The sequence below is a fragment of the Cydia splendana genome, chromosome 2, assembly GCF_910591565.1.
Source record: "Cydia splendana chromosome 2, ilCydSple1.2, whole genome shotgun sequence".
NCBI lineage: Eukaryota > Metazoa > Arthropoda > Insecta > Lepidoptera > Tortricidae > Cydia > Cydia splendana.
This window is the reverse complement of record NC_085961.1, coordinates 17,813,024-17,830,625: the sequence shown is the minus strand read 5'-3', so window position 1 is coordinate 17,830,625 and position 17,602 is coordinate 17,813,024. Positions and strand designations below refer to the sequence as shown.

Here is a 17,602-nt window from a genome sequence, read left to right as displayed (position 1 = left end):
CCTATGTCTATATGTTGATGATGGACTATTATTCTCAACTGATGAATTAGCTTTAAAAACAGTAACTGAGGAACTGAATAAAGTATTTCAAATTAAAGTTATGGATAGGCCTAGCAATTTTGTTGGGATGCAAATTGAAAGGTCTAGTGACTATATATTTATTCACCAAACAAAATACATAGAGCAAATGTTGAATAAATTTAATATGCATGATGCTAATCCCAACAGTGTTCCTGTCGATCCTCACATGAAGTTGCAGAGGGGAGAAGAAGAGCCTGAGAGGAATCTGCCATACAGAGAAGCAGTGGGATCTCTCATACACCTGGCAACTGTGAGTCGACCCGATATAACGTTTGCTGTCAACCTGGTGAGTCGATTTCTTAATTGTTACAACCAAACACATTGGAATGCAGTGAAAAGAATTTTCAAATATTTAAAAGAAACAAAAGACTATGGTTTATATTACAAAAACAATCAGTCTTCAGAAGTGACTGGTTACAGTGATGCTGACTATGCCAATGACCCAGACTCACGTCGTTCTGTGACCGGTTATGTTTTCCTAAAGAGTGGAGCAGCAATAACTTGGTCTAGTCAAAGACAGCAAACCGTGGCACTATCGACAACCGAGGCCGAATTTATGGCTGCATGCGCAGCTACTAAGGAAGCAATGTGGATCAAACAATTTCTCACCGACATTGGTGAATATCAACAAGACACTTTGTGCCTTCACTTAGATAATCAAAGTGCCATAAGTGTATTTAAAAATGTGAACTTTCATAAAAGATGTAAACATATTGAGGTGAAATACTTCTTTATTAAGGAAAAGTATCAGCAAAAAATCATCTCTTTAGAATTTGTTACAAGTGAAAATCAATATGCTGATATTCTTACCAAAGCTTTGTCAAAAGATAAATTCAATTCTCTTAAATTCAAACTTGGAATGTGTTCACTTGGATCTATATGATTGTTATTTCTTTGAAATTGTTCTTATGTTGTACTTTTGTCAAGCAGCTACATGCTATTGTTATGTTATTTTAAGAGGCTCGAATTCAAAGGGAGTGTTAAATGTCATTCTAATTTCGAATATCGCGTCTTATTTGAAACCGTCTCGCACTTGACGATTCTTATGTCAATGTCACTTCATATTCTTGTACTCCGTGACCCATGTATTTTACGAGTCCTTTTTACAGAAAATTAAAGCAATCTTTACTAGATTCCCGTTAATTTTCGTTTAATTTATCAAATGATAAGTATAGTTCTTAAATAAAAGAGCGTATTCCCATCCTTAAGGCCAGCAACGCACTTACAACCTCTTTGGTGTTGCGGGTGTCTATGTGCGACGGTAATTGCTTACCATGAGGCGATTCATCTGCTCGTTTGCCTCCTATATCATCAAAAAAAAGTTATGTAATCCGGGTAGTATAGGCCGGTTTAAGTCGAGCATAGATACAACAATTTACAGAAAAGTTAAGGCCAAATAAATAACATTATTTAATTTTAGCCCCATTATCATCATTATCATTAGGCCTTTTACATCTTTACAGAGGCCTCAATATTCACTTGTCACGAACACATTTTTTTAATCATTGCAGCGAAAAAAACAGCAAGACCTCGAAGAGCTACACAATACACATTCCGGACAATAGGTACCGTACTTGTTAAGTGAACTTCGCGGGTCTCCGCAGCAATTAGAGACAAAAAGAGTTTCTTACGTACCAACAGGATATCTGAGAATGGTCTGGAAAGTTTAATAAAGCTCCTCCGTATTTAAATCCTCCATTTAACTTTGTCCCGGCATAAGTCCGCGGATTAATCGCAAGACACCGCTCGAGATACTCTCGCCCTTTTTAATCAGGCTTACTTGATGCACTCGCGTTTAATTAAATCCATTTAGCATTTATTAAGCTTCTTAGAATGCAAGTTTTGATTAGTGAAACTACTGTAAATGACAGGAACATTATTACCGTCACCATTTTATGAAGCTAGAGTGGTTTCTTCAATTAAAACAAAGTGTGACAGTTGTACTATTTTATCCTGGTAAAAACCTTTGCACGAGACCAAACTCTCTGGCTGTTTTTTTATTTATATTTAAGTACAGACTAAAAGTTTTTTTTTTTTATGTTACCTATGTTACTGTGTATACTCAAACCCAACCATCACACAACACCCAAACATCCAACCGCCTAACGGCATCACAAACATTCCTCGTGTCAATGTCTAAATTTGATAAAAAATTACAGGCATTCCCAACGAAGGGTATTCACAAAGCCAGAATAAAGCGGGTTTCATATTACACAACAGTTATCACATATTCCATCCTCATGTTTACAAGGGTTGCATATCCTAAAAGTGTGCTTAAAAAAAGATTTAAGCAACGAAATTGAAATAAAACTAAAATTTTAACATACAGCTGTGCTGAATTTTAAGCGCACTCTGGCCACATGTTCTACAACTTTGTTTAAAACTCTGTCGACTAAAATCAACGAAGATAAAATATTCTTCCATTCAAACCGGTCTGTATGCAGACTTGCATTAGACGAGAAACAAATTGAACAGCTCTTAGGAACATTTGAACACTAAAAATTCTTTGCATTTGCAACGACTGGAGCGGTAACACCTTGTAGGTATCTAAAGACAACCAACATTTTATTCCATCACGTTGAGTTTTAGATAACTTTGACGTTTATGCAACGGTACATAACCTTGCAATGTTGATTTTACGTTTCATAATTGTAGCCGTACGAGAAACACGATAAGGTGTGAATAGGAAACTTTAATGTTAGGATATTAGGTTTTCCTAAACGTACCTTCTACATGGTTTATTCACTTCAGAATCACTAATCTTTTATGTTTTTTTTTAATATATTCACATTACATTACATCATATACTCGCATTTTTAATAAGTGATTAAGCCGGGTGTATATTCTCCACGCGTATCTCATGTGGTTTTAACCGGGTGTCTGTACATATTTGCAGCAACAATCAGTATCTTCAATCGAGCAAAACGTTTGCAAAACAACAAAATGACACTGTATCGTTAAAAATAACGTTAACAGTTTATCCAGTGAAAAAATAAAACGTGATTTCCTTCCAGTACAGGAAATTCAATTACATTGACGCGATTTTCAATAATCTTTTTCCAAACGTGAGCAGCGCGATCAACATTTTGCGTCGAGTTTAAAATGTTTGCTCTCCATTTATTAAAATACGTTGTTCAAAATGATGACTTAGTTCAAGTATGAGTCCGATTTGTCTTTACTCATCAGGGGGCTGATTTTTGAATTTCGCCCGCTCGATTTCGTGTATTTCGTTCAATAATATCTCCACTACTAGGCATTTAAATTCTACTAATAGAATTGAAAACGAGTGGTCAATACCACTCGATTCCAAATTTCTATCGCTCGTATTTCAAAAATTTGTATTTCGCCGTTTTCCACCGATTTTTGAGTGACGAAATCGAGCGATCGAAATTCAAAAATCGCCCCCCAGACCATCACGGAATAATGGTGTTCCGGACGTTTGAGAGGCGTGCGCGGAGCCGAAGCCAATACGTAGAGGACCTGTTGACACTTTAATGAGATTTAAGGGGTATACCGAGCGGATGCTGCCCTTGTCCATGTCATAGGACACACGCAGAGGCAGCATCCGTCAGGGTGCAAGGACTATTGAGAGTTAATGAAATCTAAAATGATCTAGGCTACTGGGTAAAAGCGATGGCCTAAATACTGGGCTATAGGGGAAAAAACCTGACGCCTGCCTAATAAAACGGTACCATTCAATTTTATTTCCGGCAGACAGTGACTCACCCCCACGAAAAGCGACATCTAGGATAGCTCAAGGGCAACACCGGTGTAAGGGTAGAGACTTAGAGAGGTGTCACTGGACTAATGTCACTGAGTACGATTATTAAAATTAAGCTTTATGTTTTTAATGGCGCAATATGGAGTAAATCTATAGTATCACTGGCTATTGCCAAAGTGTTATCTTAGTTGAATGGTCAACAAAGGTCATTAGGATCAAATATTTTGGCTACACCGTCCTTGACATTTGCAACTACAATTAATGATAGTTGAGAATTTGTGCGCTTGATAAATGTAAGTAATAAGTTGTACTGTCTGGTCGGCCATTATGCGGATGAAAACTTTTGTATTGCTTGTAGCTTGCCAAATACTAGTACCTTAAGTTGTATTGTTCCGGTCCAGTTGACTTTTTGAAGTTATTACATTTAGGTACCACCTATTCGGATATATTTCTTCTGCCTAGTACGTTTAAGTCGATAAATGGATAGCATAAATTTTATCACACCAGCCGGCATATTATGGATGGCTTTATCCACGTGATAAAATAACTGTCACTTTTTAACACCGTGGGATAGAAAGTGACGGACACCGTTTTATCACGCTGTCACGTAAACAAGAACGACCATCATATCCGTACAGATATGTAGTATAAACACAATCTAATCAAAAAGATTTACGTTTTATAAAAGCATTTAAAGCTATTTTAAGCTGGGGCGTGTTAAAGTGCAATTACGTTCTTCAAAGGCGGAGTTATTTTGTTCAAGCTACAAAGCGAAATACCACCTAGTGGTTGAATTAGGAACAACTCGATTTTTTTGTGCACGTGCCAAAGAGATTGTTATCGTTGTAAGAATTGATTCCCATGGTTAGGTTAGCATAAAAAATAGCTGTTATTTCATAAAAAATAGATTTTCGTAATAATTAGAAGATTTATCTATATATATAAACGTGGAAGACCTGACTGACTGACTGACTGACTGACTTAAATCAACGCACAGCCCAAGCCGCTGGGACTAGAAAGTCCAAGTTTGGCAACTAGATTCCTTATAAGGTCTAGGGGTCCACTAAGAAAGGATTTTTCAAAATTCATCCCCTAAAGGAGTGAAATGGGGGTCCAAAGTTTGTATGGGGTTAAAGTTTTCTTTTAAGCTAGGAATTTGAAACTTCGTAAAAAGATATATTATTAAAATACAAGAAAACCAATTTCAGCGTTTTTGAAAATTCATCCCCTAAGGTGGTGAAAAAGGGGTTGAAAGTTTGTATGGATATCAAAATTTTTTTCGAGTGTGGGACTTGAATCTTTGTATTTAGGGATATTATTAGAAGACAGGAAATGGTATTTCAGCGTTTTGTAAAATTCATCCCCTAACAGGGTTAAAAAAGGGTTAAAAATTTGAATCCATTACAAATGCTTCGAAACTTCTTAGAATTATGCCTTTCTAAGAAGTTTCACGGATTTGCAAAATAGCCGATTACAAAAAAAAGCAATTGCAACATTTTTGGAAATTCAACCCCTAAGGGGGTTAAAAAGGGGATGAAAGTTCGTCTTCGGGTGTAAATTTTATTTTAAGCTAGGAACTTGAAACTTTGTAAAAAAGTATCAAATTCAAATACAAGAAAACTGATTTCAGCGTTTTAGAAAATTCATCCCCCAAGGTGGTGAAAAAGGGGTTGAAAGTTTGTATGGATATCAAACATTTTTTCGAGCGCGGGACTTGAATTTTTGTATTTGGGGATATTATTAGAAGACAATAAAAGTAATTTCAGTGTTTTGTAAAATTCATCCCCTAACAGGGTTAAAAAGGGGATGAAAGTTTGTATGGGGTTAAAGTTTTCTTTTAATCTAAAATTTGAAACTTCGTAGAAAGATATACTATTAAAATACAAGAAAACCAATTAAAGCGTTTTTGAAAATTCATCCCCTAAGGTGGTGAAAAAGGGGTTGAAAGTTTGTATGGATATCAAACATTTTTTCGAGTGTGGGACTTGAATCTTTGTATTTGGGGATATTATTAAAAGACAATAAAAGTAATTTTAGCGTTTTGTAAAATTCATCCCCTAACAGGGTTAAAAAGGGGATGAAAGTTTGTATGGGGGTAAAGTTTTCTTTTAATCTAGGAATTTGAAGCTTCGTAGAAAGATATACTATTAAAATACAAGAAAACCAATTACAGCGTTTTTGAAAATTCATCCCCTAAGGTGGTGAAAAGGGGGTTGAAAGTTTGTGTGGATATCAAACATTTTTTCGAGTGTGGGACTTGAATCTTTGTATTTAGGGATATTATTAGAAGACAGGAAATGTTATTTCAGCGTTTTGTAAAATTCATCCCCTAACAGGGTTAAACAGGGGTTGAAAATTTGAATCCATTACAAATGCTTTGAAACTTCTTAGAAAGACAATACCCGATTACAAAAAAAAGTAATTGCAACGTTTTTGGAAATACAAGTCCTAAGGGGGTTAAAAAGGGGATGAAAGTTCGTCTTGGGGTGTGAATTTCATTTTAAGCTAGGAACTTGAACATTTTGCAAAATAAAGTTATTAAAATAAAAAACATGAAAACGAATTTATGCATGTTTGAAAATTCATCCCCCAAGGTGGTGAGAAAGGGGTTGAAAGTTTGTATGGAGATCAGATATTTTGTGAGTGCGGAACTTGAATTCTTTGTATAAGGGTGTACCTATTATTAGAACACAAGAAAAGTAATTTCAGCAACCAACATCAAAATCCACTTGACTTAAAACTTCATACAACTTGCTAAAAATGAAAAGTAAGTTCAACATTGCCTGGATATGAAAATTATAGGTACTAAAGATGTAAAATGTTGAAGATAAGATTCCACGCGGACGAAGTCGCGGGCAACAGCTAGTATGACATATTACCTTCGTGTCGTCAAGTGCACTAAGTACTTATATTTTCAAATGTAATACTTTGTTATACCGTTATAAATTACGTCATTTCAAATTAGGGGGGGGGGGGGTCTGGACATCGGATGATGGTAGCATGACGTAGGAGGAAACGGGGTCATTCGAAGCATGATTTTTGGATGATTTTAGGCGGTTTCAAAAATCGTCAAAAATCGATGACGTAATTTATGGACAGCCCCAATATCACCTAATAAATGGCATACCTACATTATTATTTTTGATACAATGGGCATAAATATGATACAATGGGTGTTTTGTCTAATACACACTTGACATTATATAATTATTTCTAGTCCCAAATAAATATAAACGGCTCTCAGAAAAGTAGGTTAGGTTAGGTTAGAATTGCGACCCCCGCGGAATAGAATATCTAACAAAAGGTATAGGTATCATATTATAATTATAACATAAACAAGGTATAATAAAAATTGCTAAGTGGCAGTTTAGCAAGCGTATGATAGTCTTTTATTTAAGATTATATTAACCATTACCCACCCATTCTCATGACTAAGAGGGTTGCAACTACATGAATTCGTTGTTTTATGCTCTAAAGTGTCTATTGTGCACGATTTTCCAACATCCTTATTCTAAAAGAAAGAAAGAAAATAGATTTATTTACCGCCACAAATTATACAAACACATTACATTAAAATTAACTAACATTTATTTTGAAGATTTTTATAAATCAATTTATGTACACTAACAATAAAATGGATCGTTTGTCATCTTACAATAAAGAAATTTGTATTTGTATGCATACAAAAATGAAGACATGCATACATAAAAAATGTATAGGTGCGTCTGTGGCATCCTAATAACACATGTCTCTACCTACCCCCTGAGAACATAGACATTCATACCCTGTATGGGAACACTGAAGATAAAAACGTAGGTAAAATGTGTACGCACTCTAATAATATTGTGGCAAAATAGAGACTACGGATAATCACGGTAGATATGTTCTGTTTGTTTAGATTGCTGATAGTTGTGAATTGGAATGGGTATTAGTGTAAGTATGTTTGTGTTGGCGCTATGTTGCTGGATTATACTAAATCGGGTCGCTGAGCACAGTTACATTCAATTTAATAACATACCTACATCATACATACAAAAACATAGCTAAGCATTGTCTCGTTACACCGCTACCGCTCCCGGGTTCAAATCCAGGTAAGGGCATTTATTTGTGTAGGCGTGGGCAAAAGTTAAGTAGGTACTGCATAGCGACAAATAATAAAATCCGGATGAGTTAGCCTTATGAAAAAATTAAAACATTGAAAAAAATGTGATGGTACAAAAACAATAGGGTGCCAATTCAACTCATACCTACTTGGCCGATATTAGGGTAGACTGGGTACGGTTGTGCCAGGGTACGGTAGTGACAGTCGTTATAACATCGAAACTATACGGATTGTGGGGTAGACTTCAAGGGGAGAAAGAAGCGGCATACAAGTTTGAATGCGTGTCCCAGTATTCCGTTAGCCAGCGCGCGACGTTAAAGTAAGCAGGAGTTCACATTGCTTTTCAACATTCAAAAATATTTTTTTTGTTCGATTTCTTTCGATAATTGCTGGTAATTGGATACAGATAGATTATTTATATTTTTTTTTTCGTTATAAGTTGATCATTAATAGTTAATTACGGGTGATTACTTTTTACGTAGATTATTAGGCCCAGACATGGCAAATTTTTATTTTAGAAAGTGTAGGTTGGGTACGCTTGTGACAAATTTTGTGGGTACGGTTGTGACTACCAAACTTAAGGCAAAGCAGAGATATTGTTGGCAGTGCTGCTTTTACAACAACAAACAACAATAGAAAAACATATAATAACATACACACACCGTATAAATATACATACTTATAATATACACATACAATAAATATATATAAGACGAAACATGTAAAGCTTATAAATACATTATGAATCTTACATAGTGAAGCGCAGATTTTAGTTCATTTGCTATATTAGTGTAACTAACTTTGTTTTATTGTGTTATGTTACATATTTGTAACAATAAAAGTAATTATATACCATTTTGGTATATGTTTTATGCCTGTCACTACCGACCCCAACCACTGTCACTACCGTCCTTGGGGTGTGGCCGGTTGTGACACTTTCCCTTTTTTTTCTAAATTGATGTTATGACTAATACAGCGTCTATAGGCAAAATATTTTAGTATTTTTACGTAGACAAATGCACAAATTACGATTCATGTTACTTTTTTCCCAGTTTACTGGTGAATTAACAAAATTATTGACGTTCAAACCAAAATTGGCACAACCGTACCCAGTATACCCTATTGTATTTGATTTGACACTGCAACTTTAAATTTGTTACTTATACGAAAACGCAAGTTGCAATTTGTCTGCGGAAAACGTAGGTAGGTACACAAAGAAGAATGAATTTAATGCAATTTAGCAGCCGCTCCCTGAAACCTTTCTGTGACATTTTAAAAATACAAGCCTTTACATGCACATGAAAGCCCGCACTTAGAGTTTCTACACACAATAGGTATGTGCTCTTACATACTATATTTAGTCGTAGTTGTAGTACCTTATTAAATATTCTGTGAGGTAGAAGTGGCCATATATTTAGATAGGTTGTTACAATATATATGAGTTTAAAATAAAATTCAAAGCCAACCTACTTTTGTTGCTATTCTAAGGAACCCTCTTAGAGATGCAGAGGGCCATCAGAATCTCGCGCCACGCCATCGCCATTTCTTTCCTCAGCAACATCCTGGCAACCGTTCGTGGCTCGCTTTCGACGGTTCGTCGCCACGAGTACAATATTCGCTGCTCCTTCGCGAACGGTTCGATTAATCTATATCCATCTCCGTGTTGCGATCTCAACGTTGATCGATTATCGGCAAATACTAGGGATTTGTTTACGAAGATGTTTAATTTGTACGTCAGGCTTATTCACTCTCCCTGTTTCATAACCCTAAAGCAGTACCGATGTAATCACTGAATTCAAAAGGGAGACTTTGACGCGTCGCCTCAAATAAATACGGTATTATCAATATACTTTTTTTGATGTGTATCTTATTTATTTAAGAAGACTAGCTGTGCCCGCGGCTCCGCCCGTGTGGAATTCGGTCTGTATCAGTAAGCTGCTAATTTCTAATCCTAATTTCTCTCCCCTAGAGGCGGATCTGGAAGTAAAGTTGACAGATGCATATGCTAGAGGACTGTAGTCCAGATAAAATATTTAACAATTAGGTACCACTAAATAAAACTACACTCCAAAATCAATAGTGTTTTTCGGCCTTATTCAAATTTTACACGTGATTTAAACGACATTGAGTAGGTGTATAATTCGGACGATACAGTAAGGTATTACGCACGCGAGCGAAAGCGAAGCGGCCTGCCTGGCTAGAGCGCCACTCACCGTGGTCTTCTTCGGACGCCTGAGGAAGACCACGTGTCCCTTGTAACCTCAATGCGTTGCGAGACTTTCGCGAATGATTCGATATGTTTCGGGAAGGCATGGTAATGCGTATAAAATGCGAGTCCCAAATCGTTTGACTCCGCAAACGACCAGTGCCGGATTAAGATATTTTGATGCCCAAAGCATGTCTAGACCATGGTGCCCCCTCTCCCTAGGGTCATCAAGATTACATTGAATTTTTTTGGTAAATACTATTTATTCAGAGACCATACTTTTATATATATCCGCAACGCAGGCTTCGTCAGGTAAACACAAATTTACAATCAGCTACAGGCATCATCACAAAAAACTACAGCGATAAAATCCGCAACAGGCTTCGTCAACTCACTTACTCTAAAAATACACACTAATAAAAACAAAAAACAAAAAAAAAACACCTACAAATAAAATACACCCTCCAACTCACCGCCAGCAGGCAGTGTACCCAACAGGCTGGCCGCATTTCCCCTTTGAATAGCAATGCTAATTCTCTGGGCAAAATACTGGCCAGCCCTTTAGTCACCCGTGGCATCGACCAAACGCGACGCCAAATCCTTATATAAGCGCCGGGCGCTGGGCCCCCACGACCCTAACGTTTCGACCCCAAAAGGCTCAAATATGTAGCCACTGTCGAGCGTGCTGTACTTGCGCCGTTTGCTATCCTCGGCCGTCGTGGCCGCATGACCAGCACCAGAGCTAGTGCCCGGTAAGTGGGACACGGCAAAAGTGTCTACACACGTTGCGTCCCAACGTATAATTAAAGTAAAGTAAGTAAGTGTGGTAAATTGAGTGACGTTCATTGATGCATTACAGCTGAGAATGGAAATCAGTCACATAATTTTATCACGAATATTGATAGTGCCGCAACAGTAACGTTGCAACAGAGTACCTAATGCTGCTGCAGTCACCACCCGAATGTCAGCTTTATCAATATCTTGGAATGATATTGAAAACGCGAGCGAAGCGAGCGCGAAAATTTTTCGATATGAAAACGCAATTTGATAGACAGTTGTACATTTTTACTTTTAGTATGGAAATCAGTCACATCACTTTATCACGAAAATAGACAGTGCTGCAGCAGTAACGTTGCAACAGAGTAATGATGCTGCAGTCGCCACCCGAATGTCACATTTATTATAAATCTCAGAATGTTATTGAAAACGCGAGCGAAGCGAGCGCGAAAATTTTTGGAGATAAAAACGCAATTTGATACACAGTTGTACATTTTTACTTTTAGTATGGATATCAGTCACATCATTTTATAACGAAAATTGACAGTGCTGCAGCAGTAACGTTGCAACAGAGTAATGCTGCTGCAGTCGCCACCCGAATGGCACCTTTATCATACCTTATAATGTAATTGAAACCGCGAGCGAAGCGAGCGCGAAAATTTTTCGATATAAAAAACGCAATTTGATAGACAGTTGTACATTTTTACTTTTAGTCCCAACCAGGCGCGAATCCAGGATTTCATACAGAGAAGGGATGGGACAGTTTTCTATCAGCCTAGCTTCGCATAGGGCTCGATATTTAAGGGTCTCAGCGAGGTTGTTTTCATACAGAAAAGATGCAAGAAAGCAAAGCTTGGAATTGACCAAGTGAATTGAATTGGCGAAGTGTGAGCAAGGCAGAAGGCTCAGCTGCGAAAGAGGAAAGCTTGGATTCGGATCCACGCCCAAGTGTAACTAAGGCAGAATATCAACTTAGAAGGTCTCGCATAAGACTGCAAAAGAGTGGCTTGAAATCGAATCTATGCATGTAATCACGACTTTTCTACTGCTCGCTCTTTGGCAGTACTTGATAGGATGCTTTTAGTTTTCGGCTTTCACGGGGCCCCTTATAACACTTTGACAGTTAGGTCTCAGGATCGCGGCTAAGGAGCAACTCGGCTTGGCCGACAAATCTGGCGTGCAAGAGAGCAAAATTCGCTATAAAATCGGTAACCTATGTCGAAAAAATCGGCTGACCGCAAGCCCGAAAGCAAGATTTTTTCCATGACTTTAACGGCCTCCGCGTAAGGTCAAATCGAAAGCCTACGTTGAAGATGTTCTTACGTACCCTCACTCTCTTACTTGATCCCTACGACCCTTCGTTATTAGATGGGTACTTGTACACGTATAAAAGTTTCATGTAGGTACTTACTCCACGACGACTGCAATGCTCATGCAGCCTGCGTGTTTTTTTTTGCCTACGGTTTTGGTGCCCCCTAGACGTGGTGCCCTAAGGAAGTGCGATATAATTACGATTAGATATAATTCATGACGGAGAAAATTAATAATTTTAAATAATTATGCAATTATACGCGTGTTGCTATGTGTGTTTATTTTACTACGTAACTATGTAAACTCATTTTTAGTTTTCTTGATTACTTAATGTTTACTCAGTTCCCCAAAAGATGGCACTGTGCAATGTGTGGCAATTAATTTATTGTCGTTTAATTTTGTATTATTAAATCAACACAATTATTCAATTAAATTTGTTGATATCCGTACGCCCTCTTCTAAACTTAGAGTTAATTTGGCAAAATCCTTCCTCGGTGGCTTATTCATGTCACAACGTATTAAATTCAGCGCCATCTCTTAGTTTACCAGGGTACTCTATAGTCGTAGCACATATTTGAAAAAAGTTTGCCCCTCCTTCCTAAGTAGCGCCATAAGATTCAGGGGCAAACTTAAGTCAATCGAGTGTAGTTGCTACCCCCCTTTTAGGGTTTGAATTTTTACAGCCTATAACCTGGCCGGGGATTTTCTCGACAGATTAGTAAAGTTTCCATCAAAATCCGTTCAGCCGTTTTCACGCGATGCGCGTTCAAATAAACAGACAAACAGATAAACAGACAAACAGACAAAAAATCTAAAAACTGTTGGAACGTGTTCTGTTATCGATTCTAAGTATCCCCAGCCAACTTTTTTTCGAATATCTTCCATGTACAGACTTTCGACCCTCTTCAGCTTTATTATATGTATAGAAGATAGAAGATGAAGGTAATATGACACAGTTGTTTTGCATATGTATAATAGGCAAGATTATGACATTTATCCTTAGAAATGAGTAGGTAATTATTAAATGTCAAATAGATTTGCCAAATAAGGCGTTGGTAGCTTCGCGGTAAGGCGCTCGACTTTCAATCCCAAGGTCTCGGGATCAAACAACTATATGAAAATTTACAACTCGTTTCTTTTTAATAATAATATAAAATACTTAGGTACCTTCATTCATGCAATAAGGTTGGCAACGTTGACATTTTATTATTGTTCTTATTGTTTCAGTTGTCAGCATCTTTGCTGGTGCTGCTTCACCTATCGATGAACGTCGTGGATGAGGGTTACGCTGTCAATCCAAGTAAGTTATAATCAGTCTACTTATCCAAAATAATATTATTTACTTTTAACATAAAAAAAGCGACCAAGTGCGAGTCGGAATCGCCCATCAAGGGTTCCGTAGCAGCAAGTAACATAATAAAATTGCGGTTTACGATATATAACGTATTAAAAAAAAACTACTTACTATTTCTCGTTCAAACCAATTTTCGGTGGAAGTTTCTCTTAGTTTAGAAGTTACAGGGGGGACACACACATTTTACCACTTTGGAAGTGTCTCTCGCGCAAACTATTCAGTTTAGAAAAAAATGATATTATAAACTTCAATATCATTTTTGAAGACCTATCCATAGATACCCCACACGTATAGGTTTGATGGAAAAAAAAAATTTGAGTTTCAGTTCTAAGTATGGGGAACCCCCAAAATTTATTGTTTTTTTTTTTTCTATTTTTGTGTGAAAATCTTAATGCGGTTCACAGAATACACTTACCAAGTTTCAACAGTATAGATCTTATAGTTTCGGAAAAAAGTGGCTGTGACATACGGACGGACAGACAGACAGACAGACATGACGAATCCATAAGGGTTTCGTTTTTTGCCATTTGGCTACGGAACCCTAAAAACGAAAAAAGTGGTAAAAAAATATTATCTAGCCGAGGCCCACTCTTTGACGTTAGGAAGTGAGGCCCAGTTTGCATAAAATTTAGTAATACCAAATTTAGTTTTTAGTGTTTGATCCATTTGTGTAATCCTTTTTATCCTGGACCGTTAAAGCGGCCCAGCTTTACCACTGAGCTTTTACAATAACTGATTAGGTTAATAAAGTTTGCTAGATATAAATTTGTTAATTGTTTCTCCTCCTAGCTTTCCTACAGCAAGACACCGTTTATTTTAGTTTATTTAATTTAATTTAGATTTAATTTTATTTTGTTAACATGGCTTTTCCATTTTAGACAAGCCGGAGCTTTTCATCACATTTACCTTTACCCCCTTTCAAAACCCTTTTTCCAGAACCTTCCTAATCAACGTTAGGAAGGTTCTGGAAAAAAGCTTGTGGACGTAGTTGCTGAAAAGGTCATTGTAGACCAACGAGGCTTAGGTACGTTTTAGGTAAATAAACTCAACGTTTTGTTTGATAGTCCTATCCTAGATAGTCCAGTCAAATCCGTGTTATTCACCACGTGTTTTATGTGTTCATAATCACGGCTCTTTGCTAGTAGATCGCAGTACCTAAGCTACATGGACGTATATATCACTACAGTATTTTGAGTTTTTAGAAACGTTTGATGCAATTTGTTGGATCCAAAATAATGTGTTATTATGATAGGTATCGCTCAAAACACCACGAAAACGTACCTATATTTACACACATAAGCTTGCTTTCACTGCAATCGAGTAAATATATCGGTAATAATATGGCTTATGTATTTTTGCGGAAAACTCTAATTTAATTTGTTTATTAATCTGACCACATTCCGGCGTGGGGTTAGGTATGCTGTTTGGGTCGGACATAATATATCGTCCTATTATTAAACGCCGTTTCTCATAAAGTGGACTGTCGCGACCGAGGAAACCAAATAAATGGGTAATCTGAAACCTCCAGTCGTTACATAATAGGTAAGAAATAGGCAATATGGTGCGGCGCCGGCCGATACAAGCGTATGATGAGCGGTCGACGCTGAATAATGTATGAAGGGTTGTTTCCGTGCACCAGATAATCGCGCCCACAGTAGTACCCATCTACTCGGGCCGGTGGTTCCAAACCATTGCGTGCTCAGTAGATTGGTTTCGTCTTATGTCTAAATGTATTGAAGGACAATGGATTGCTTATATTTATATTAGTGATGACTGAGTGTTAAAAGTGCGTGTTATAAAGAGACATTTGTTCCAAGGTCTTTTTGAGGAAAACTAGACCTAACATGGCGACACTATGAGGGTTTCATGTTGACTGCGAAACCATACAAATGCCTATAAATTCAAGAGTATTTGAAGTCTTATTTTATAGGTTAAAAAATGCGGAATCCACAAAAAGAATACCGCATTTCTTTTAGTGATATACTGTACCTTAACCTCTACTAGCTAATCTACTTTAATAAAACTCAACCAGAATTGATTAAAATACCTACATACAAACATGAACGCTGAAAACAATACACTCTTTTTGTTTGGGCAGTCGTGTAATAAATAAAGAAAAAATAGATGAATTTGGCCATGTGATCGTCTAGTGAAAGTAATACGTTTTGAACCTTACCCAAGTAACACAAAAGTAGCTGAGTATTGTTTGAATAATAGAGCATGCCGTACTGTATGCTGAATAAGGTAGCTGTATAACGTCTGTATAAGCGCTTATACAGACGTTATACAGAAGGTTTGGGCGCAAAGTGGGCTAGCCCACGCCGCTTATTACTGAATAACAGTAATGTAATAGCTGTATAAGTGTGTGCCCACACATTGAATCGCTGAATAACACTTGTATAGAGGCTGTCAAAAGCTTCTATGCCGCTTTTAAACCAAAGTTATCCAGCTTTGTACACAATGCATCAGTTATTCACACGTTATGAAGCGTTTGGTTCCAACGTGCACTTTTACAGAAAATATATTCAGATATTTGTGTTAAATCAATGATTTGTTTTCCATTTTAATTTGTGAACTCGTGTCAAAGTGTAGTTTCTGAAGTGAATACTTACAAAATAAGGAGGACATCACCCATATATTTATTTGATGTTTACATAACTTCAATTTCATTGCGCATGCAACTTTACTGTTAATATATATATACATTTTATTTAAAATTTTAAAGCGCCGCGTAAATAATGCACTGTTTAAAAAGTAAATATAGAAAATTTACTACCTTACTCCACTTTTAAATTTGTAATTTTTTTGCGGTGTTTAGATGTTTTAGTGATAGAAAATGTACTTTAACAAGTTATGCTACGATAAAACTAGTTTTATAAATGAATAAAAATGGGATTTTCAGTTCATTTTCAATTCCTATATAATTGTAGAGGTTAGAATATGAGCAACCGTAATGGCGTCCGACTGTGCTGAATATAAGCTGCTGCCACAGCTATTTTGTGCTAAATTTCTGAATAAGCATTAACATTATTCGCGTTACTAAGCTACATAGATAATAATGGTTTTAGAACAACAAGTTTTGAATAACATCAGTATAATAGTAATTGTTTTCTCAATCTTAAAGCCTATTAGGGTTCTATACATAAATAGTAAAAACCACATAGATCCTCACTAGTTTGATGAGAAACATTATAGGTATGTAACACGGGCAATATTCAATCCTATTTCCTACTAATATTATAATATAATATTTAAGTTATATGATAAATCTGGGGGCACGGCAGATTACACAGTATTTTTTTCCGTTATCAGTTCGACAAATATGTAGTAGGTAAAGGTATACGCAAAGATGTACGAAGTGAGTACGAAGATGTGTATAGTATGAGTATGGTGTGGTTACGAGTATGGTATGAATATGGATATGGTATAGGTCCGAAGGTGCGGGTATATTAGTAGCGGGTATCACGGGTATGAGTACAAGTATAGTTTGGTATGGGCAGTATTGTTTAGGTATGAGTACGAGTATAGTGTGGGATGGGTATAACTTGAAACCTAAAAACAGTCTGTTCAAAATCGATTGATCGATTGTGGAGAATCGATTTCGCTATATTATAATGGGGGTGATTATTTAATTTTTCTCATACCCAGTCCAGTCTACAAGTTTTTAATGCAACAATATCAATAACTAGCATTTGACACCTTGTTAGCCAACTAGCAACAACCTTAAATGGCCATTGGTAAACTTTTTCTCGTTGCAGTAAGGTATGCATTTGCATGGAAACTGACCATTTGGTCAGTTAACAGTGTTTACGATGGTAGCTAGCAATTGTTTTACGTCATTAAAACGACAATGCATCTTGTGTAAAATAACCAATCGAAGAGAATTGTTAAGAAAACTAAACCTCGATTTTTTAAATAATGGGTGGATTAAAGAATAAATACGCAAAATGCGTTCAAAATAAAATAAAAACACGCTCAAGCTCAAAGCGATCAGGCTCAAGTAGCACTGTTGACCGTGTATAAAGCTACGGAACCCTCTCCACCGCGCAC

At 36.7% G+C, this 17,602-nt stretch overlaps 1 protein-coding gene and 1 long non-coding RNA gene across 2 annotated transcripts in view; both read left to right on the top strand.

Moving 5' to 3' along the window:
• The window catches only part of LOC134805022 (suppressor of lurcher protein 1), a 349,546-nt gene that overhangs the window by 122,050 nt on the left and 209,894 nt on the right, over window positions 1-17,602 (top strand). The window contains exon 3 of the mRNA XM_063778313.1: window positions 13,426-13,498. Coding sequence (XP_063634383.1) covers window positions 13,426-13,498 — 73 coding nt within the window. The remainder of the gene's footprint in view (window positions 1-13,425; window positions 13,499-17,602) is intronic.
• Window positions 13,703-13,931, top strand: LOC134799467 (uncharacterized). Its single transcript, XR_010145414.1, has 2 exons — window positions 13,703-13,751; window positions 13,818-13,931. It is a non-coding gene; the product is annotated as an uncharacterized LOC134799467 (long non-coding RNA).